At 36.3% G+C, this 25,000-nt stretch overlaps 2 protein-coding genes across 6 annotated transcripts in view; one reads left to right on the forward strand and one right to left on the reverse strand.

Moving 5' to 3' along the window:
- The window catches only part of dedd (death effector domain containing), a 31,860-nt gene extending 30,896 nt beyond the window's left edge, over positions 1 to 964 (forward strand). Inside the window, exon 5 of the mRNA XM_061902459.1 lies at positions 1 to 964. This exon is cut by the window's left edge and continues 1,382 nt beyond it. The gene's annotated coding sequence lies outside the window, so the exon portion shown is untranslated.
- Positions 965 to 11,895: 10,931 nt separating this feature from the next.
- The window catches only part of LOC133554079 (paired box protein Pax-7-like), a 109,768-nt gene continuing 96,663 nt past the window's right edge, over positions 11,896 to 25,000 (reverse strand). For all 5 annotated transcript variants that reach the window (XM_061902465.1, XM_061902461.1, XM_061902463.1 and 2 more), the window contains exon 9: positions 11,896 to 12,097. In XM_061902465.1, coding sequence (XP_061758449.1) covers positions 11,982 to 12,097 — 116 coding nt within the window. In that variant the 3' untranslated portion in view covers positions 11,896 to 11,981. The remainder of the gene's footprint in view (positions 12,098 to 25,000) is intronic.

The following is a 25,000-nucleotide window of genomic DNA, read 5'->3' on the forward strand; positions in this document are numbered from 1 at the left end:
TTACAAGAAGCTCTTAAAAACAAGGAATATGTAAGAAATGCTTGATAACGTGTAAGAAAATAGTCAACATAGAAACCTGAGAAGAAATATTTTCCGCAGAAAGTTACAGCTGTGCTCTAAAGGGCGAGCTAAGGTGGTGTGGTGTTAGCGCTCTTGCCTTGCATCACGTACACACCACATCGGGCTGACTTTTCCTCTTTTGTCCACAATTTGTTCCTCTTCTCACTCCATGCAAAGAGTCAACCAAACTTGATAGTGGTTCGTGTTCCCTGATTGGCTGTTAGCGTGTCACATCCTGCGGTTGCTCGGTTACCGGAGAGCGTGCCTTTTGTTCCTGCAACCAACCTTGCTTCCATGCTTCACCTTTCTTCCCGCCAAGAAGGGGAACAAAAAGATCAAATGTTTCATGGAAGACATTTTTTGAAAGGATGAGAATGAGTGTCGCCCAGCCCGTAGCTCGCTTCTCTTATTTGGTGTCAGTCTTTCACTTACAAGCAGCCTTTTCTGCGCTGAGAATACTAACAATCATGTTCACCATGCAAATGATTTATTTACCTAATTTGACAGTTTCTTAGTCTGCCGACACTCCTCTACTTTTTTATCTTTTTTAACAAGTTGATGTTTTTGTTTGACTTGATGGTCACGGCCGGCAGAAGAGGTTCCTTCACAGGAAAATGTAGCGGAATAAAACATGGAAGCTGCTTTCATCAAACGTGTCGTCCTCAAGAACTCTGGCTTTTTTTGGGAGGAAAAGGAAAACTTTGTTGTTTTCCATCCCGTAAAAAGAAAGACAGAGTGAGAAGGAAGACTGGAGGAAGTTGTTGCCCAGCAGTGATGAGAGCGGACTGGAAGTTGGGGAAAGTGCCGAGTTTGCGACTTTTACACGGCGGGTGGAAATTAAATAAATCTTAATGACTTAAAATGTGTCCTTGAGTCATAAATGTAATTAAATACATAAATGTGTTGTCTTTCATTCATTGCTTGTAAAAGTACATTTAAGTATTTCAATCTTTAGTGATTTAATATTTCATCATATAGTGATTGATTTCATGAAATAATTAACTTGTTAAATGATTTACAATTTTTTTATAGTAAATTATTTGTTACATTAAATTAAATACATAAATGTGTTGTCTTTCATTTATTTATTGTAAAAGTACACACAATTATTTTAATCTTTAGTGATTAAATTAATTCATTATAGTGATTTATTTCATGAAAAAATTGTTAAATTATTCAAAATTTTTATTAAGTTATTTGTTAAATTAAATATATAAATCCAGTGAATTATATTTATATAGCGCTTTTCTCAAGTGACTCAAAGCGCTTTACATAGTGACACCCAATATCTGACTTACATTTAAAGCAGTGTGGGTGGCACTGGGAGCAGGTGGGTAAAGTGTCTTGCCCAAGGACACAATGGCAGTGACTAGGATGGAAGCGGGAATCGAACCTGCAACCCTCAAGTTGCTGACACGGCCACTCTACCAACCGAGCTATGCCGCCCCAAATGTGTTGTCTTTCATTTATTTATTGTAAAATTACACATAATTATTTCAATCTTTAGTGATTTAATTTTTCATAATTTAATTCATCGTAGTGATTTATTTCATGAAATAATTAACTTGTTAAATTATTTACAATCGTATTACTAAGTTCTCTGTTACATTAAATTAAATACATAAATGTGTTGTATTTCATTTATTGTAAAATAACATTTAATTATTTCAATCTTTAGTGATTAAATTTTTTCATCATATAGTGATTTATTTCATGATATAATTGTTAAATTATTTACAATTTTTATAAGTAAATTGTTTGTTACATTAAATTAAATACATAAATGTGTTGTCTTTCATTCATTTCTTTTTAAAGTACATTTAAGTATTTCAATCCTTGATTTAATTATATCATCATATAGTGATTGATTTCATGAAAAAAGTAACTTGTTAACTTATTTACAATTTTTTAGTGAGTTATTTGTTACATTAAATTAAATAAATAAATGTGTTGTCTTTCATTTATTTATTGTAAAATTACACAATTATTTCAATCTTTAGTGAATTAATTCATCATAGTGATTGATTTCATGAAAAAATGGTTAAATTATTCACAATTTTTATTAAGTTATTTGTTACATTAAATTAAATATATAAATGTGTTGTCTTTCATTTATTGTAAAATTACACATAATTATTTCAATCTTTAGTGATTTAATTTTTCATAATTTAATTCATCATAGTGATTTATTTCATGAAATAATTAACTTGTTAAATTATTTACAATCGTATTACTAAGTTCTCTGTTACATTAAATTAAATACATGAATGTGTTGTCTTTCATTCATTTCTTTTTAAAGTACATTTAAGTATTTCAATCCTTATTGATTTAATTATTTCATCATAGTGATTGATTTCATGAAAAAATTAACTTGTTAAATTATTTACAATTTTTTAGTAAATTATGCGTTACATTAAATTGACTAAATAAATGTATTGTCTTTCATTTATTAATTGTAAAAGTACACATAATTATTCCAATCATTAGTGATTTATTTTTTTATAATTCATCATAGTGAAATATTTCATGAAAAAATTGTTAAATTATTCACAATTTTTATTAAGTTCTTTGTTACATTAAATTAAATACATAAATGTGTTGTCTTTCGTTTATTTCTTGTAAAAGTACATTTGATTATTTCAATCTTTAGTGATTTAATTTTTCATAATTTAATTAATTCATCATAGTGATTTATTTCATGAAATAATTAACTTGTTAAATTATTTACAATCGTATTACTAAGTTCTCTGTTACATTAAATTAAATACATAAATGTGTTGTATTTCATTTATTGTAAAATAACATTTAACTGCTTCAATCTTTAGTGATTTAATTTTTTCACCATATAGTGATTTATTTCATAAAAAAATTGTTAAATTATTTACAATTTTTATAAGTAAATTGTTTGTTACATTAAATTAAATACATAAATGTGTTGTCTTTCATTCATTTCTTGTAAAAGTACATTTAAGTATTTCAATCCTTGATTTATTTCATCATATAGTGATTGATTTCATGAAATAATTAACTTGTTAAATGACTTACAATTTTTTTATAGTAAATTATTTGTTACATTAAATTGAATACATACATGTGTTGTCTTTCATTTATTTATTGTAAAAGTACACATATTTATTTCAATCTGTAGTGATTTAATTAATTCATCATAGTGATTTATTTCATGAAAAAATTGTTAAATTATTCACAATTTTTGTTAGTTATTTGTTACATTAAATTGAATATATAAATGTGTTGTCTTTCATTTATTTATTATAAAATTATACATAATTATTTCAATCTTTAGTGATTTAATTTTTCACAATTTAATTAATTCATCATAGTGATTTATTTCATGAAAAAATTTTTAAGTTATTCACAATTTTTATTAAGTTCTTTGTTACTTAAATACATAAATGTGTTGTCTTTCATTTATTGTTAAAAGTACATTTAATTATTTCAATCTTTAGTGATTTAATTTTTTCATCATATAGTGATTTATTTCATGAAATAATTGTTAAATTATTTACAATTTTTATAAGTAAATTATTTGTTACATTAAATTAAATGCATAATTATTTATTTTAAAAGTACATATAATTATTACAATCTTTGATTTAATTTTTCATTATTTAATTATTTCATCATATAGTAGATGGGTTGTACTTGAAAAGCGCTTTTCTACCCCTTTTTAAGTGATTTATTTCATGAAATAAATAATTTGTTAAATTATTCACAATAGTAATTAGTACATTATTTGTGTTAATTGTTCTATGTATATATATATATATATAATTACTTTATACAAAATATGATTAATATAATTAAATATACATAATTACATATTATAAATATGTATAATTATTATATAAAATATATAAAATTTTCATTATTAATAATTAAAAAAATAATTACATTCAGCTGTCAAACTAAAAGCTTTCAAAGGCAGTGGGCGGGGCTAACAGGACTCCCGTCCAATCATCGCTTTGAACGGAAGTCCTGTAAAAACATGCAAGTCGTGCTTCCTGCTGCCACATTTTAGGAAAGTTGACGCAATGTTTACTTCTGCAAACTATTCTTTGCACATTTGACAGGTTTTCCTTCACTTGTGTACCTTCCCGAAATCACCGCTACGACGGTTTTGATTCACAGACAACTTCTAAGAACGCCTTTTCCTCAAAGGTCAACATGAGCAGCAACACGTGAGTTTAAATAAGAAATTAACCAATCAATGTCATGTTTGCCAATTAAATGTGTTTCTGGGCGCCACTCAAAGGAGGCAAGAAGAACATTCTGGAACAAATCAGGTCTCGATGTTGCCCCCACAGACATTTTATAAGTCGACGCAGCATTGGCTGCTGTGACGCGAGAAATTGGGCCGCCATCTTGAAGTGGTGATGAGGAGCCTAAAGTGACAGTTGACAGGTAGAAAACAAAGATGCTAAAGTGACAGTTGACAGGTAGAAAACAAAGATGCTAAACTGACAGTTGACAGGTAGAAAACAAAGATGCTAAAGTGACAGTTGACAGGTAGAAAACAAAGATGCTAAGGTGACAGTTGACAGGTAGAAAACAAAGATGCTAAAGTGACAGTTGACAGGTAGAAAACAAAGATGCTAAAGTGACAGTTGACAGGTAGAAAACAAAGATGCTAAAGTGACAGTTGACAGGTAGAAAACAAAGATGCTAAAGTGACAGTTGACAGGTAGAAAACAAAGATGCTAAACTGACAGTTGACAGGTAGAAAACAAAGATGCTAAAGTGACAGTTGACAGGTAGAAAACAAAGATGCTAAACTGACAGTTGACAGGTAGAAAACAAAGATGCAAAACTGACAGTTGACAGGTAGAAAACAAAGATGCTAAAGTGACAGTTGACAGGTAGAAAACAAAGATGCTAAAGTGACAGTTCACAGGTAGAAAACAAAGATGCTAAAGTGACAGTTGACAGGTAGAAAACAAAGATGCTAAAGTGACAGTTGACAGGTAGAAAACAAAGATGCTAAAGTGACAGTTGACAGGTAGAAAACAAAGATGCTAAACTGACAGTTGACAGGTAGAAAACAAAGATGCTAAAGTGACAGTTGACAGGTAGAAAACAAAGATGCTAAACTGACAGTTGACAGGTAGAAAACAAAGATGCAAAACTGACAGTTGACAGGTAGAAAACAAAGATGCTAAAGTGACAGTTGACAGGTAGAAAACAAAGATGCTAAAGTGACAGTTGACAGGTAGAAAACAAAGATGCTAAAGTGACAGTTGACAGGTAGAAAACAAAGATGCTAAACTGACAGTTGACAGGTAGAAAACAAAGATGCTAAACTGACAGTTGACAGGTAGAAAACAAAGATGCTAAACTGACAGTTGACAGGTAGAAAACAAAGATGCTAAACTGACGGTTGACAGGTAGAAAACAAAGATGCTAAACTGACATTTGACGGGCAGAAAACAAAGATGCTAAACTGACAGTTGACGGGTAGAAAACAAAGATGCAAAACTGACAGTTGACGGGTAGAAAACAAAGATGCTAAACTGACAGTTGACGGGTAGAAAACAAAGATGCTAAACTGACAGTTGACGGGTAGAAAACAAAGATGCAAAACTGACAGTTGACAGGTAGAAAACAAAGATGCTAAACTGACAGTTGACAGGTAGAAAACAAAGATGCTAAACTGACAGTTGACAGGTAGAAAACAAAGATGCTAAACTGACAGTTGACAGGTAGAAAACAAAGATGCTAAACCGACAGTTGACAGGTAGAAAACAAAGATGCAAAACTGACAGTTGACAGGTAGAAAACAAATATGCTAAACTGACAGTTGACAGGTAGAAAACAAAGATACTAAATTGACAGTTGACAGGTAGAAAACAAAGATGCTAAACTGACAGTTGACAGGTAGAAAGCAAAGATGCTAAACTGACAGTTGACAGGTAGAAAGCAAAGATGCTAAACTGACAGTTGACAGGTAGAAAACAAAGATGCTAAACCGACAGTTGACAGGTAAAAAACAAAGATGCTAAACTGACAGTTGACAGGTAGAAAGCAAAGATGCTAAACTGACAGTTGACAGGTAGAAAACAAAGATACTAAACTGACAGTTGACGGGTAGAAAACAAAGATGCTAAACTGACAGTTGACAGGTAGAAAACAAAGATGCTAAACCGACAGTTGACAGGTAGAAAACAAAGATACTAAACTGACAGTTGACGGGTAGAAAACAAAGATGCTAAACTGACAGTTGACAGGTAAAAAACAAAGATGCTAACTGTTGAAAATAGGAATCGGGGGATTACTTTTCACAAGTAAAATTTAACATTAACATACTATTGGTTGTATGTTGTGAAAAGAATATTAGCACAGAGTTGAGAAGAAGCAAAGATCTTCAATAGTACTGAAATCCTAGCCGCTAGCAAACAAGAGTATGACCATAATATCAATCAATCAATCGTTTATTTATATAGCCCTAAATCACGAGTGTCTCAAAGGGCTGCACAAGCCACAACGACATCCTCGGCTCAGATCCCACATCAAGGCAAGGAAAAACTCAAACCAATGGGAGAATGAGAAACCTTGGAGGGGACCACAGATGAAATGAACTAATTTTAAAAATGTCATACTTGAATAACAAAGTTGAAATAAATGATGAAGATAGATTGTAAAAGCCAACAGGGGTAAAAGTTAGAACCACAGTCCAGATTGTGTAATAGATGTTAGCTAACTCTAAATGTAGTCTAGCTTTCCAACCCAATTTTGTGTAGCCCACCTTCTTGAAATGTGTGGGACAAAATATGTGAAAAAGAGGAAAAGGCTTACCTGTGTGCATGTTCTACATAGTTCTCTGCACACCTGTGACATCTTTGTTCTAGTTTGTCTTCATTATTTAGTCAGAATGCACCAGAATGCTTCATTTGTACGTGAAAATGACAAATAAATCTACTAGGGGAAGATGAGCTCCTACAGAGGTTTGGTTTACAGACTTTCAGGCCCACCTCAAACAATATTAACCAGTCGCCACTGATTATGATGCATTCTCATTTCAGGCAAAGTATAAGACAATACTTTCTTATAATTGTAAGCAGGAATAAGTCTTCAAGTAACAATAATCAAATACTAGCATTGTTGGGTAAGACAGAATTTGTTTTTATTCTAAATCCAGTGAAACAGATTAATGGTTTTAGCTGATATGAAGACCCTTTATGTTTATGTTGATGTATTTGGCAGACGCTTTTATCCCAAAAAACAAACAGTACATGAAAAATAAATATCAAACAATCATTGTAAACATGATCATTTAAAAGAAGAATCTAATAGAAAATATCAAAACAAAGTGTCAAGACAGAGTTAAAGTCCTACAGAAATGGTGGCTGTGTTACCTCGGCGACGTCACGTTCTACTTAAAGGGGAACATTATCACAATTTCAAAAGGGTTAAAAACAATAAAAATCAGTTCCCAGTGGCTTGTTGTATTTTTTGAAGTTTTTTTCAAAATGTTACCAGTCTCCAAATATCCCTAAATAAAGCTTTAAAGTGCCTTATTTTCGCTATCTTGGAAACCACTATCCATTTCCCTGTGACGTCACACAGTGCTGCCAATGTAAACAAACAATGGGAATACCACAGCAAGATATAGCGACATTGGCTCGGATTCAAACTCGGATTTCAGCGACTTAAGCGATTCAACAGATTACGCATGTATTGAAACAGATGGTTGGAGTATGAAAGAATTGAAGAAGAAACTGAAGCTATTGACCAAATAGCTATTGACGCTATTCATAGCCATAGCATGGCCGAATAGCTGCGTTAGCATCGCCGGTAAAAATGTGCGGACCAAACGATCAGGACTTTCGCATCTTTTGACACTGGAGCAACTTAAATCCGTCGATTGGTAAGTGTTTGTTTCGCATTAAATGTGGGTGGAAGGAAACGTAATATAGTTGCAAATGCATCTACAGGTTATCCATACATCTCTGTGCCATGTCTGCTTTAGCACCGCCGGTAAATAGCATGTTAGCATCGATTAGCGTAGCATGTTAGCATCAATTAGCTGGCAGTCAACATCAACAAAACTCACCTTTGTGATTTCGTTGACTATCGTTGCAAATGCATCTGCAGGTTATCCATACATCTCTGTGCCATGTCTGCTTTAGCACCGCCGGTAAATAGCATGTTAGCATCGATTAGCGTAGCATGTTAGCATCGATTAGCTGGCAGTCAACATCAACAAAACTCACCTTTGTGATTTGGTTGACTTAATTGTTGCAAATGCATCTGCAGGTTATCCATACATCTCTGTGCCATGTCTGTCTTAGCATCGCCTGTCAAATGTGGAGACACTCTGGTACATTCAATGGGGGTCTGGCGGCAGATTTCTTGCCAGTGGTGCAACTTGAATCCCTCCCTGTTAGTGTTGTTACACCCTCCGACAACACACCCACCAGGCATGATGTCTCCAAGGTTCCAAAAAATAGTCGAAAAAACGTAAAATAACAGAGCTGAGACCCGGTGTTTGTAATGTGTTGAAAATGAAAATGGTGGGTGTGTTACCTTGGCGACGTCACGTTCTGACGTCATGGCCTCCAGCGCGATAAACAGAAAGGCGTTTAATTCGCCAAAATTCACCCATTTAGAGTTCGGAAATCGGTTAAAAAAATAGATGGTCTTTTTTCTGCACCATCAAGGTATATATTGACGCTTACATAGGTCTGCTGATAATGTTCCCCTTTAAAGTCCTACTGAAAGCCACTACTAGCGACCACGCAGTCTGATAGTTTATATATCAATGATGAAATATTAACATTGCAACACATGCCAATACGCCCGCTTTACTTTACTAAATTGCAATTTTAAATTTCCCGCGAAATATCCTGTTGAAAACGTCACGGTATGATGACGCGTGTGATGAAGCGTGCGCGTGACGTCATGGGTTGGAGCGGACATTTTGAACCAGCACCGATCCCAGCTATAAGTAGTCTGCTTTAATTGCATAATTACACGGTATTCTGGACATCTGTGTTGCTGAATCTTTTGCAATTTGTTCAATGAATAATGGAGACGTCAAAGAAGAAAGCTGTAGGTGGGAAGCGGTGTATTGCGGCCGCCTTTAGCAACACAAATACAGCCGGTGTTTCATTGTTTACGTTCCCAAAAGCTGACGGTGAAGCTTTACTATGGAACAGAGCGGTCAACTGGCAGGTTTCGGTGAGAAATTGTGGTATTAAGTCGGCTCTTACCGGAGTTATGAGCGGAGAGCTTGCATTGTTCCTCCTGCAGCTGCGGACTCTCTTGCCTCCTCCCACCGGCCGCCACCGACCGTCGGATGTTTTCACTGTGGAGGAGGGGGGAAAAAAATCCCAGCCCGGCTGCCTTGCCTCGTTGAGAAACGTGGTTTCCACCGGAGACACTGGCGGTCACCACACCCGTGGCCATACCCCTCCGACTTTCAGGTACGACCATATAATCTCACTAAAACACTAGTAACACAATAAGCAGGTAAGGGATTTTCCAGAATTATCCTAGTAAATGTGTCTAATAACACCTGTAATGTTTGTCTGATCTTGAATGGGATTGTGCTGAAAATTGTAATTTTCCTGAAGGAACTCTCCTGACGGAATAAATAAAGTACTATCTATCTATCTATCTATCTATCTATCTATCTATCTGAATCGCTCCCACTGCCCTCGCCTTTTTTTTCTTCTAGTCCTTCACTCTCACTTTCCTCATCCACGAATCGTTCATCCTCGCTTAAATTAATGGGGAAATCGTCGCTTTCTCGGTCCGAATCGCTCTCGCTGCTGGTGGCCATGATTGTAAACAATGTTCAGATGTGAGGAGCTCCACAACCCGTGATGTCACGCACACATCGTCTGCTACTTCGGGTACAGGCAAGGCTTTTTTAATAGCGACCAAAAGTTGCAAACTTTATCGTGGATGTTCTCTACTAAATCCTTTCAGCAAAAATATGGCAATATGGTGAAATGATGAAGTATGACACATAGAATGGAGCTGCTGTCCCCGTTTAAATAAGAACATCTCATTTCAGTAGGCCTTTAAAGGTGATTGGTCGAGAATGAGGAAGTGTTTTGTGAGCACATTGAATGAGGATTCTGTGGTTTTAGTTAGTTAGTTAGATAGTTAGTTAGTTATGGTTAAGCGAAAGGTTGGCAATAAAAGTTATATAAAAAACCTATTTACAATATTACTTATAATATATTGTATAAGTAATATAATATTATTATTAATATATATAATATTACTTTTATCATTTACTTTAAAAAAAACAAAACAAGTCTGTTCAACTTAAATGTCGCAAAATTCCCTACAAATAAAGAGGCACTGCTTTTTCAAACAAAATATATTTTTTTATTTTATTTTTTTTTCACCATTTAAGCACCCGTACTGTTTGAAAAGTGCCGATTTGGTGGCAGTATGTGGTGACATGTAAACAATACCATCCACCCCTGCACAGAACTGAGGCCACAATGTTTATGGCAGATCCATGTTTTGTGTAACTGATGAGCAAAAAGTAAGAAATGTGTCTGTGAAGAAAGCAAATAGAAAAACATGATTACAAACATACAGTGGGGCAGAAAAGTATTTAGTCAGCCAGCGATTGTGCAAGTTCTCCCACTTCAAATGATGACAGAGGTCTGTCATTTTCATCATAGGTACACTTCAACTGGGAGAGACAGAATGTGGAAAACAAACCCAGGAATTCACATTGTAGGAATTTTTAAGAATTTATTTGTAAATGATGGTGGAAAATAAGTATTTGGTCAACCATTCAAAGGAGGTTTTGGCTCCAAATCTCACGATACATGGCCCCATTCATTCTTTCCTTAACACGGATCAATCGTCCTGTCCCCTTAGCAGAAAAACAGCCCCAAAGCATGATGTTTCCACCCCCATGCTTCACAGTAGGTATGGTGTTCTTGGGATGCAACTCAGTATTCTTCTTCTTCCAAACACCACCAGTAGAGTTTATACCAAAAAGTTCTATTTTGGTTTCATCTGACCACATGACATTCTCCCAATCCTCTGCTGTATCATCCATGTGCTCTCTGGCAAACTTCAGACGGGCCTGGACATGCACTGGCTTAAGCAGGGGGACACGTCTGGCACTGCAGCATTTGATTCCCTGTCGGCGTAGTGTGTTACTGATGGTAACCTTTGTTACTTTGGTCCCAGCTCTCTGCATGTCATTCACCAGGTCCCCCCGTGTGGTTCTGGGATTTTTGCTCACCGTTCTCATGATTATTTTGACCCCAGGGGATGAGACCTTGCATGGAGCCCCAGATCGAGGGAGATTATCAGTGGTCTTGTATGTCTTCCATTTACTGATAATTGCTCCCACAGTTGATTTTTTCACACCAAGCTGCTTTCCTATTGTAGATTCACTCTTCCCAGTCTGGTGCAGGTCTACAATTCTTTTCCTGGTGTCCTTCGACAGCTCTTTGGTCTTGGCCATAGTGGAGTTTGGAGTCTGACTGTTTGAGGCTGTGGTCAGGTGTCTTTTATACAGATAACGAGTTCAAACAGGTGCCATTAATACAGGTAACGAGTGGAGGACAGAAGAGCTTCTTAAAGAAGAAGTTACAGGTCTGTGAGATCCAGAGATCTTCCTTCTTTGAAGTGACCAAATACTTATTTTCCACCATCATTTACAAATTAATTCTTTAAAATTCCTACAATGTGAATTCCTGGATTTTTTTTTCCCATTCTGTCTCTCACAGTTGAAGTGTACCTATGATGAAAATGACAGACCTCTGTCATCCTTTGAAGTGGGAGAACTTGCACAATCGCTGGCTGACTAAATACTTTTTGGCCCCACTGTACCCCATTGGGACATCATCATTATGATATTTGTGGTTCTATTGTGTTGAAATAGCGTCAGGAAATTGTAGGCGTGATGATGGAGGCCTTTAGTTCTAATACACCTGACCCGTCTCCACCTGTAGCAGACCCACAACACCCGAGTGGTCCGAGAGCTTCACCCGGCGCTGGCTGGTCAAAGTGTTGTTCTTGGCCAGAGAAGTCATGGCCGCTGGGGGAGACACACAAAGGTTACTTGAGTTATGGGAGTAAATAGTGAGAATTCATTCTGATTTATGCATCAAATTCACATTTTCCTGCAAGTATGAAGGCTGCGATGCCACTTTCACTCATTTTCTGCATGTAAGATACTCCAAGCAGTACAAGTGCTGAACTACAGTCACAATCAAAAGTGTAGATACACTTGTAAAGAACATCATGTTGAGTTTGCAATCATCTCTACAACTCTTATCTGATCACAGAACTTTCCTCCAGAAGGTCTTATCTTTGTCCACGTAAAAATGGAGCTGTTTGGACACAATAACCAGGAATATGTTTGGAAGAAAAAATGTGAGGGCTTTAGTCCCCGGAACACCATACCTACCGTCAAGCATGGTGGTGGTAGTATTCTGCTCTGGGCCTGTTTTGCTACCAATGGAACTGCTGCTTTAAAGTCCTACAGAAATGAGATGTTCTTATTCAAACGGGGATAGCAGCTCCATTCTATGTGTCATACTTCATCATTTCGCCATATTGCCATATTTTTGCTGAAAGTATTTAGTAGAGAACATCCACGATAAAGTTGGCAACTTTTGGTCGCTGATAAAAAAGCCTTGCCTGTACCGGAAGTAGCAGACGATGACATCACAAGTGTGAGGGCTCCTCTCGTCCTCACATTGTTTTTAATCGGAGCCTCCAGCAGCAAGAGCTATTTGGAACGAGAAAAAGACAATTTCCCCATTAATTTGAGCGAGCATGAAAGATTTGTGGATGAGGAAATTTAGAGTGAAGGATTAGAAAATGACAATTTCTCCATTAATTTGAGCGAGCATGAAAGATTTGTGGATGAGGAAATTTAGAGTGAAGGACTAGAAAGAAAGAAAAAAGGCGATTGCATTGGGAGCGATTCAGATGTTTTTAGACACATTTACTAGGATAATCCTGGGAAATCCCTTATCTTTCTATTGCGTTGCTAGTGTTTTAGTGAGTTTAAATAGTACCTGATAGTTGGAGGAGTGTGTCCACAGGTGTCTTGATGCCAGTCTCTGAGGGAAGTCACGCAGCTGCTGCATGGACGGCGCAAGCTCGGCTGATCTCTGGTATGAGGCGACGTATTACCACAATTTTCTCACCGAAACCTGCCAGTTGACATGTAGTCGGGATCCATGTTTGCTTCACCGCTCTGATCCATAGTAAAGCTTCACCTCCAGGAATTTCAAACAAGGAATCACCGTGTGTTTGTGTGGCTAAAGGCTAAAGCTTCCCACCTCTATCTTTCTACTTTGACTTCTCCATTATTAAGTGAACAAATTGCAAAAGATTAATCAACACAGATGTCCAGAATACTGTGTAATTATGCGATGAAAATAGACGACTTTGAGCCACAAGTGGTGCTGGGCTGATAATCCCCGTCCAAAGGCAAAACCCAGTAACTCAATGTTGGTCAAAACTGAGCTGATAATAATTTTGGAGTTCCTAGGTGATATCCTTTACATTAGTGTATGCGATGTTGTAATTTGTTCCGTAAGTAAGCTGGTACGCGCATGGCAGGACCTAGCAACTACTACATAACCGCGGAGATACAAGAGAAAAACCTAGTATCTCAAGGGACCAATCAGAGCTTCTTTGTGTCTTTAATGAGACATTTGCAGGAATGGGGGCCGACGGTCAAGCTGATTATGTGATATTATGGCAGGAGGGGATATTTGGGAGATTGGCCCTTCATTAAATGTTTTGTTCTTGATTCTTCCCCTTGCATACTCTTTTGGGCGGAGAACTGTGGAGGTCCAAATAAAAACTGAACGCTGTCCAATGTGCAAACGCAGAATGGGGCCCACCCGAGATTGTGATCAAATATCTGGAGAAAGGGCACACGTTCATGAGAGCAGATATTCAATCCATGGCTCAATCCATGGCTCGAAAATGAAAGCTCAAATAAACATCTAGACCTTTGACGACTTTGCAGATCTTTGTAAGACAGCAGCAAGATAGATTGCTTTTCCTTTGTTTTCTCAAAATCAATCAATCAATCAATGTTTACTTATATAGCCCTAAATCACTAGTGTCTCAAAGGGCTGCACAAACCACTACGACATCCTCGGTAGGCCCACATAAGGGCAAGGAAAAACTCACACCCAGTGGGACGTCGGTGACAATGATGACTATGAGAACCTTGGAGAGGAGGAAAGCAATGGATGTGGAGCGGGTCTAACATGATACTGTGAAAGTTCAATCCACAATGGATCCAACACAGTCCCGAGAGTCCAGTCCAAAGCGGATCCAACACAGCAGCGAGAGTCCCGTTCACGGCGGAGCCAGCAGGAAACCATCCCAAGCGGAGGCGGATCAGCAGCGCAGAGATGTCCCCAGCCGATACACAGGCAAGCAGTACATGGCCACCGGATCGGACCGGACCCCCTCCACAGGGGAGAGTGGGACATAGGAGAAAAAAGAAAAGAAACGGCAGATCAACTGGTCTAAAAAGGGAGTCTATTTAAAGGCTAGAGTATACAAATGAGTTTTAAGGTGAGACTTAAATGCTTCTACTGAGGTGGCATCTTGAACTGTTACCGGGAGGGCATTCCAGAGTACTGGAGCCCGAAATGAAAAAGCTCTACCGCCCGCAGACTTTTTTTGGGCTTTGGGAATCACTAATAAGCCGGAGTCATTTGAAGGCAGATTTCTTGCCGGGACATATGGTACAATACAATCGGCAAGATAGGATGGAGCTAGACCGTGTAGTATTTTATACGTAAGTAGTAAAACCTTAAAGTCACATCTTAAGTGCACAGGAAGCCAGTGCAGGTGAGCCAGTATAGGTATATATGTATGTATATATGTATATAAAGGTATATACAGTATAGGTATATATGTATGTATATATGTATATAAAGGTATATACAGTATAGGTATATATGTATGTATATATGTATATAAAGGTATATACAGTATAGGTATATATGTATGTATATATAGGTATATACAGTATAGGTATATATGTATGTATATATGTATATATAGGTATATACAGTATAGGTATATATGTATGTATATATGTATATAAAGGTATATACAGTATAGGTATATATGTATGTATATATGTATATAAAGGTATATACAGTATAGGTATATATGTATGTATATATGTATATAAAGGTATATACAGTATAGGTATATATGTATGTATATATGTATATAAAGGTATATACAGTATAGGTATATATGTATGTATATATGTATATAAAGGTATATACAGTAAAGGTATATATGTATGTATATATTTATATAAAGGTATATACAGTATAGGTATATATGTATGTATATATGTATATAAAGGTATATACAGTATAGGTATATATGTATGTATATATGTATACAAAGGTATATACAGTATAGGTATATATGTATGTATATATGTATATAAAGGTATATACAGTATAGGTATATATGTATATAAAGGTATATACAGTACAGGCGTAATATGATCAAACTTTCTTGTTCTTGTCAAAAGTCTAGCAGCCGCATTTTGTACCAACTGTAATCTTTTAATGCTAGACATGGGGAGACCCCATAATAATACGTTACAGTAATCGAGACGTAACAAACGCGTGGATAATGATCTCGGCGTCTTTAGTGGACAAAGTGGAGCAAATTTTGGCGATATTACGGAGCTAGAAGTGAGTTACTAGGTTTTGCCTTTGGACGGGAGATATGTCCCCTGTAACCCGGGACGTCACACGCAGGTGTCATCATTCCGCGACGTTTTCAACAAGAAACTCCGCGGGAAAAATTAAAATTGCAGTTTAGTAAACTAAAGTGGCCGTATTGTCATGTGTTGCAATGTTAATATTTCATCATTGATATATAAACTATCAGACTGTGTGGTGGCTAGTAGTGGCTTTCAGTAGGTCTTTAAATGGGACAATGAAAAAGGAGGATTAGCTCCGAATTGTTCAGGACAACCTACCTAAATCATCAGGCACAGTTGGGTGTTCCAACAGGACAATGACCCCAAACACACCTCAAGAGTGGTAAAGGAATGGCTAAATCAGGCTAGAATTAAGTTTAATTTTAGAATGGCCTGACTTAAACGTGTGGACAATGCTGAAGAAACAAGTCCATGTCAGAAAAGCAACACATTTAGCTGAACTGCAGCAATTTTGGGGTGAAAAATGGAAGCAGCAGCTTGTGGATGGCTAGCAAAAGTGTCTTATTGCAGGTAAACTTGTAAACAAATATGAACATTGCAGTATGTATACTTTTCACCCTCACATTTTCAGTAGAGCCATAATAAATCATAAAAGAAGCAAACTTCATGAATGTTTTTAGTGATCAGCAAGTATGTGCTCCAATCACTACATCACAAAACAATAATAGTTGTAGAAATGATTGGCAGCTCCAGTCAGCCATGACATCATGTTCTTCACAAGTGTACGTACACTTTTGATCACCTGAGTCTGAACACAACATATTAGTTCCGTGTTATCAGTAACAAAGCATTTTCTAAACATAATCCAACCTGAATGAAGCATTTTTAACCATCAAAAAAGGCTAAAGTAACAAGAAGTATATTGGCCAGGACACCAGAACAAAACAATCAGCTCAAGTTGTGAAATATTGTGGCCACTGATTGGATGTCAAGCAGTGTTTGTAACCTCAAGATGCTAACTCTTTTAGCCAACTTTGCAGCCTCACAGTCATATAGCTTAGTACTTGACGCATTCCAACTGTTAGCATGCTAAAATTAGCATATATATATGTATATATATATATATATATATATATATATATATATGTATATGTATATACCTTTATATACATATATACATACATATATACCTATACTGTATATACCTTTATATACATATATACATACATATATACCTATACTGTATATACCTTTATATACATACATACATACATATATACCTATACTGTATATACCTTTATATACATATATATATGCTAAAATTAGCATCTATATATATATATATATATATATATATATATATATATATAGATGCTAATTTTAGCATGCTAACAGTTGGAATGCGTCAAGTACTAAGCTATATGACTGTGAGGCTGCAAAGTTGGCTAAAAGAGTATATATATCCACACATATATTTACATATATACATACATACACACACACATACATACACATATATATATATACATATATACACATATACATTTACATACATACATATATGCATATACACACATACATATATACACATATATATTTACATATGTACATATATACACATACATATGTGTTTGTATATATGTATGTATATATGTACATATATATATGTATATATCCACACATATATTTACATATGTACATATACATACATATATACACATACGCATGTACACATACTGTATACATACATACATATATACACATATATATTTACATATGTACATATATATACACATATATACACATACATATGTGTTTGTATATATGTATGTATATATGTACATATGTAAATATATATGTGTATATATGTATGTATGTATATGTGTGTGTGTGTGTATATATTACATATGTAAATATATATGTGTAGGTATGTAAATATATGTGTATATATGTAAGTATGTATGTATAGTTTGTGTGTGTGTATGAATGTGTATGAATATATATGTGTGTGTGTGTGTAAATATATATACATGTACGTATGTAAATATATATATATATGTATGTATGTATTTATGTGTGTGGGTGTGTGTATATGTAGGTATGTATATATATCTATGTGTATGTATGTATATATGTGTGTGTATATATATATATACGTATGTATGTATGTACAAACCCCGTTTCCATATGAGTTGGGAAATTGTGTTGGATATAAATATAAACAGAATACATCCATCCATCCATTTTCTACCGCTTATTCCCTTTTGGGGTCGCGGGGGCACAATGATTTGCAAATCCTTTTCAAGCCATATTCAGTTGAATATGCTACAAAGACAACATATTTGATGTTCAAACTCATAAACTTTATTTTTTTTTTGCAAATAATAATTAACTTAGAATTTCATGGCTGCAACACGTGCCAAAGTAGTTGGGAAAGGGCATGTTCACCACTGTGTTACATCACCTTTTCTTTTAACAACACTCAATAAACGTTTGGGAACTGAGGAAACTAATTGTTGAAGCTTTGAAAGTGGAATTCTTTCCCATTCTTGTTTTATGTAGAGCTTCAGTCCTTCAACAGTCCGGGGTCTCCGCTGTCATATTTTACGTTTCATAATGCGCCACACATTTTCCATGGGAGACAGGTCTGGACTGCAGGCGGGCCAGGAAAGTACCCGCACTCTTTTACTATGAAGCCACGCTGTTGTAACATGTGCTGAATGTGGCTTGGCATTGTCTTGCTGAAATAAGCAGGGGCGTCCATGATAACGTTGCTTGGATGACAACATATGTTGTTCCAAAAGCTGTATGTACCTTTCAGCATTAATGGTGCCTTCACAGATGTGTAAGTTACCCATGCCTTGGGCACTAATGCACCCCCATACCATCACACATGCTGGCTTTTCAACTTTGCGTCGATAACAGTCTGGATGGTTCGCTTCCCCTTTGGTCCGGATGACACGATGTCGAATATTTCCAAAAACAATTTGAAATGTGGACTCGTCAGACCACAGAACACTTTTCCACTTTGCATCAGTCCATCTTAGATGATCTCAGGCCCAGAGAAGCCGGCAGCGTTTCTGGATGTTGTTGATAAAAGGCTTTCACTTTGCATAGTAAAGCTTTAACTTGCACTCACTGGTTTTCTGAAGTGTTCCGAAGCCCATGTGGTGATATCCTTTAGAGATTGATGTCGGTTTTTGATACAGTGCCGTCTGAGGGATGGAAGGTCACAGTCATTCAATGTTGGTTTCCGGCCATGCTGCTTACGTGGAGTGATTTCTCCAGATTCTCTGAACCTTTTGATGATATTATGGAGCGTAGATGTTGAAATCCCTAAATTTCTTGCAATGTCACTTTGAGAAAGGTTGTTCTTAAACTGTTTGACTATTTGCTCACACAGTTGTGGACAAAGGGGTGTACCTCGCCCCATCCTTTCTTGTGAAAGACTGAGCATTTTTTGGGAAGCTGTTTTTATACCCAATCATGGCACCCACCTGTTCCCAATTAGCCTGCACACCTGTGGGATGTTCCATATAAGTGTTTGATGAGCATTCCTCAACTTTATCAGTATTTATTGCCACCTTTCCCAACTTCTTTGTCACGTGTTGCTGGCATCAAATTCTAAAGTTAATGATTATTTGCAAAAGTTTATGAGCTTGAACATCAAATATGTTGTCTTTGTAGCATATTCAACTGAATATGGCTTGAAAAGGATTTGCAAATCATTGTATTCTGTTTATATTTACATCTAACACAATTTCACAACTCATATGGAAACGGGGTTTGTATAAATGTGTGTGTGTGTGTGTATATATATATGTTGGTGTGTATACATTTACGTATGTAAATATATACGTTTATATATATCTATATCTATATCTATATATATATATATATATATATGTGTGTGTGTGTATAAATAATGATTGATTTAAATGTAGTGTACTTCGGTTAGAATTCCAAGGCAAGAAGAGGGAATTGTTTGGAGTGTGAATGAGTTGTTTTGACGTGTGTGAGACTCAGAGACTGACATCCCATAATAATCGGGGGTTTATGTCTGCCATAATCCTGGACGTCTGCCTCACATGTTGCTCCTCCTTGTTCTGCCCGTCTTAATGAAGACAGCACAGAGTGTTGACAGCGCATGACAGGACACGGTGTGTTTGCGGCTGGATAAGGAATGTGAGGAGCAGGTGGTACACAAGAAAGGATGTTGTCCTTCTGGAGGGGGCGGGGCCTCTGTCACCATGGCAGCTGCGGTAGTTATACTGTCACACATTAAACCTGCTCACGCACACCCCTCTGTGTACGAACCTCTGTGTGTGTGTGTGTGTGTGTGTGTGTGTGTGTGTGTGTGTCTCCACACTGCAGGGGCCAACACACACACACACACACACACACACACACACACACACACACACACACACACACACACACACACACACACACAACAACCTGGCAATGTTGACAAGGTGCTCTTTAATGTGTCAGCTTCTCTTTGATTTACTAAACTCTGAAGTCACATGACTTTGTGGGGGGGGGGGGGGTTGCAAAGATGGAAGGATGTGAGGATAGAAGGATGCAAGGATGGAAGCAAGGATGGGAGGATAGAAGGATGGGAGGATAGAAGGATGGAAGGATGGAGGGATAGAAGGATGCAAAGAATCAAGCAAGGATGGGAGGATAGAAGGATGGGAGGATAGAAGGATGCAAAGATGGAAGGATGCAAATATGGGAGGATGCAAGGATGGGAGGATAGAAGAAAAAATGAAAAGATGGGAGGATGCAAGGATAGGATGATGAGAGGATGGAAGCAATGATGGGAGGATTCAAATATGGAAGGATGCAAATATGTGAGGATGCAAGGATGGAAGGATGGGAGGATGGAAGGATGCAAATATGGGAGGATGCAAGGATGGAAGGATGGGAGGATAGAAGCAAAAATGGGAGGATGGAAGGATGCAAGGATGGAAGCAAGGTTGTAAGAATAGAATGATGCGAGGATGGAAGGATGCAAATATGGGAGGATGCAAGGATGGAAGGATGGGAGGATGCAAGGATGGAAGAATGGAAGGATGGGAGGATAGAAGCAAAAATGGGAGGATGCAAGGATGGAAGCAAGGTTGTAAGGATAGAATGATGGAAGGATGGGAGGATAGAAGCAAAAATGGGAGGATGCAAGGATGGAAGCAAGGTTGTAAGGATAGAATGATGGGAGGATGGAAGGATGCAAAATATGCAAGGATGCAAGGATGGAAGGATGGGAGGATAGAAGCAAAAATGGGAGGATGGAAGGCTGGGAGGATGCAAGCATGGATGTGAGGATGGAAGGATAGAAGGATGGCAGGATAGAAGGATGCAAATAATCAAGGATGGAAGCAAGGATGCAAGGATGGGAGGATAGAAGGATGCAAAGATGGAAGAAGCAAATATGGGAGGATGCAAGGATGGGAGGATAGAAGCAAAAATGGGAAGATGCAAGGATAGGATGATGAAAGGATGAGTGGATGGAAGCAATGATGGGAGGATTCAAATATAGAAGGATGCAAGGATGCAAGGATGGAAGAATGGAAGGATGGGAGGATAGAAGCAAAAATGGGAGGATGCAAGGATGGAAGCAAGGTTGTAAGGATAGAATGATGGGAGGATGAAAGGATGCAAAGATGGAAGCAATGATGCAAGGATGGAAGGATACAAGGATGGGAGGATAGAAGGATGCAAAGATGGAAGCAAGGATAGAAGGATGCAAGGATGGGAGAATGGAAGGATAGAAGGATGCAAAGATGGAAGGATGGGAGGATAGAAGCAAAAATGGGAGGATGGAAGGATGGAAGGTTGAAAGGATGAGAGAATGGAAGCAAGGATGGGAGGTTGGAAGGATGCATGGATGGGAGGATAAAAGCAAAAATGGCAAGATGGGAGGATGCAAGGATAGGATGATGAAAGGATGAGAGGATGGAAGCAATGATGGGAGGATTCAAATATAGAAGGATGCAAGGATGGAAGGATGCAAGGATGTAAGAATGGAAGGATGGGAGGATAGAAGCAAAAATGGGAGGATGCAAGGATGGAAGCAAGGTTGTAAGGATAGAATGATGGGAGGATGGAAGGATGCAAAATATGGGAGGATGCAAGGATGGAAGGATGGGAGGATAGAAGCAAAAATGGGAGGATACAAGGATGGAAGCAAGGATTTAAGGATAGAATGATGGGAGGATGGAAGGATGCAAAGATGGAAGCAATGATGCAAGGATGGGAGGATAGAAGGATAGGAGGATGGGAGGATAGAAGGATGCAAATATGGGAGAATCCAAGGATGGTAGGAAAGAAGCAAAAATGGGAGGATGGGAGGTTGAAAGGATGAGAGAATGGAAGCAAGGATGGGAGGTTGGATGGATGGAAGGATTGGAGGATAGAAGCAAGGATGGGAGGATAGAAGCAAGGATGGGAGGATAGAAGCAAAAATGGGAGGATGGAAGGATGGGAGGATGGGAGGTTGAAAGGATGAGAGAATGGAAGCAGGGATGGGAGGTTGGAAGGATGGATGGAGAGGATGGAAGAAAGGATGGAAGGAGATGATGGAAGAAAGGATGGATGGAGAGGATGGAAGAAAGGATGGAAGGATGCAAAGATGGGAATAGGCAAAGGTTAAGGATGGAAGAAAGGATGGAAGGAAGGATGGAAGGATGCAAAGATGGGAATAGGCAAAGATGAAAGGATGGAAGGAAGGATGGAAGGATGCAAAGATGGGAATAGGCAAAGATGAAAGGATGGAAGGATGGAAGTATAGAAGGATGACTGAGGTGTTTGGCTGCAACATTGGCTAAAACAAAGTTAGCATACTAAATTGTTAATGTTGGCATAGTAAAATGCTAACGTTAGCATGCTAACAGTTAGCATGTTTCAAGTCCCAAGTCAAATGTCTGAAGTGTTTGGCTGCAAAATTGGCAAAATAAATATTATATAAACATCTTTAGCTGTAAGCTAATGCTAGCCAGTGAGAGCTGATGTTTTGCTCACATCTTAGATTGAACTTTGCTTTTATTTTTATGATAAATTTCATTGTTTATCTTGAAATATATATTTTATTTTTCCACCACAAAAGCCGAGTACTTTATGGATGTGTCAACTTCAGACTACAAAAGTTGATTCTGCACATGATCAGATCATTTTTCAGGGTGGCTTCACACAATAAATGATTTAAAAAAAAAAAAAAAAAACATGAATGGAAGGATTAAAAAATATTTAATCGAATTAATTACTTCATTGCATGAATTAAAACATGTTTACACACTTGGATTTTATCTCAAGGAGACTTAAGTGCAGATAGCTTGTGAGTGGAACTGAAGACTGCAGTGTGCGCTAACATTAGCATGCTAACTGTTAGCATATGTCAAGTACCAAGTTACATATTCTGGGGTAAATGTTTGCAAAATGAGCAGAAAGGAAAAAAGTGTTTGTACAGTTAGCATGTTTCACCTTATATGACTGAGGTGTACGGCTGGGAAGTGATCGAAAAAAAGTTAGCATTTGTCTGTGTGTGTGTGTGTGTGTGTGTGTGTGTGTGTGTGTGTGTGTGTGTGTGTGTGTGTGTGTGTGTGTGTGCGGACAGTAAAATACAACGCCATTTGTAATATTATTGGGAAAATAATTAATTGTTGAAAACAAAATTCAAAAAAAGTTTTTAATTTAATAATTGATTTTAAGTTTTTGAAAAAAAAAACATCCATCCATCCATCCATTTTCTACCGCTTATTCCCTTTCGGGGTCGCGGGGGGCGCTGGCGCCTATCTCAGCTACAATCGGGCGGAAGGCAGGGTACACCCTGGACAAGTCGCCATTTCTGTGAAAATGTTTTGTATTTTTTATTATTAAAATTATGTAATTTTAAATGTCCTTATCATCATTATTATTCTGTTATATTTAATACTATATTCATTAATATATATATATATTATTATCTTATTTTGTTATTTTCAACATTTCAACGTTTTTCTTAATAATGATAATTACAGTATATATATATATTTTTTTTATATATTTTATTATTATAATTATGTGTAATGGGAAATTACAGTAGAGTATAAACAATAATTTAAAAAATAGAACATATTCTTGGGTAAAAACATTTAATTGTCCTCCTATGTTATTTTAAATATCATTATTATTATGTTATATTTAATAATGCTGTAATCATTAATATGCACATTATTCACATTATTATCATCTTATTTTGTTATTTTCAACATTTCAATATGTATTTGTCTTAACTGATAATATATATATATATTTTAAATTGTATTATTATTATTATTACGTGTAATGGGAAATTACATAATTCATGTGTTGCTCTTTTCAAAGATTTTTATTTACATTAAAACCTAATTAAACTTCCAGATATGAAAATGATATTAAAAAGGGCAACTAAACTAAAACTAAAAGAAAGTAAATTAAAAAGTGTCAACGTCAGAGTTGGAGCATTTTGGGGGGCGTGTCTTATTCCTTCCTGCCACTAGAGGGCAGTATGTGCTGCTTTCTGTTTCAGAGCACCTAAATAGTCAAAAGATCTATTTAGGACATATTAACTCCCTTATATATACATATATATATATATATATATATATATATATATATATATATATATACATATATATATATATATATATATATATATATATATATATATATATATATATATATATATATATATATATATATATATATATAAATTGAGGCATAAATAATCCTATAAGTGACAACATAACTTGGTTTAAATACACAATATGAAAACAAGAAGTACAAACAAGTTGACACACCCTTGGAAAAATGGCAAAGTTTTTGTGGTGCAAAAAAAAAAGAGACCAATTATTAGTACTTTTCTCAATTTATTGTGTAAATATATAAAATATGAACAATTTCATGTCAAAACAAAGAAATGGTTGTGTTCCACATCTCATATTCTTCATGTTAGGAGTGTCCCAATACAACTTTACCATTTCCATATTGGAGCAGTAATTATTGATTCCGATATCAACATGAATCAATTATGGAATGTCTGGAATGGACTAATGTCGCCTTGAAGTTAAAATTCAGTGGTAATTATTTTTTGCCAACACCAAATGAGTATATATATATATATATATATATATATATATATATATATATATATATATATATATATATATATATATATATATACACACACATGTATATGTATGCATGTGTGTATATATATATAAATGTATTTATATGCATATGTATGTA

This window comes from Nerophis ophidion, linkage group LG06, assembly GCF_033978795.1.
Source record: "Nerophis ophidion isolate RoL-2023_Sa linkage group LG06, RoL_Noph_v1.0, whole genome shotgun sequence".
Classification (NCBI taxonomy): domain Eukaryota; kingdom Metazoa; phylum Chordata; class Actinopteri; order Syngnathiformes; family Syngnathidae; genus Nerophis; species Nerophis ophidion.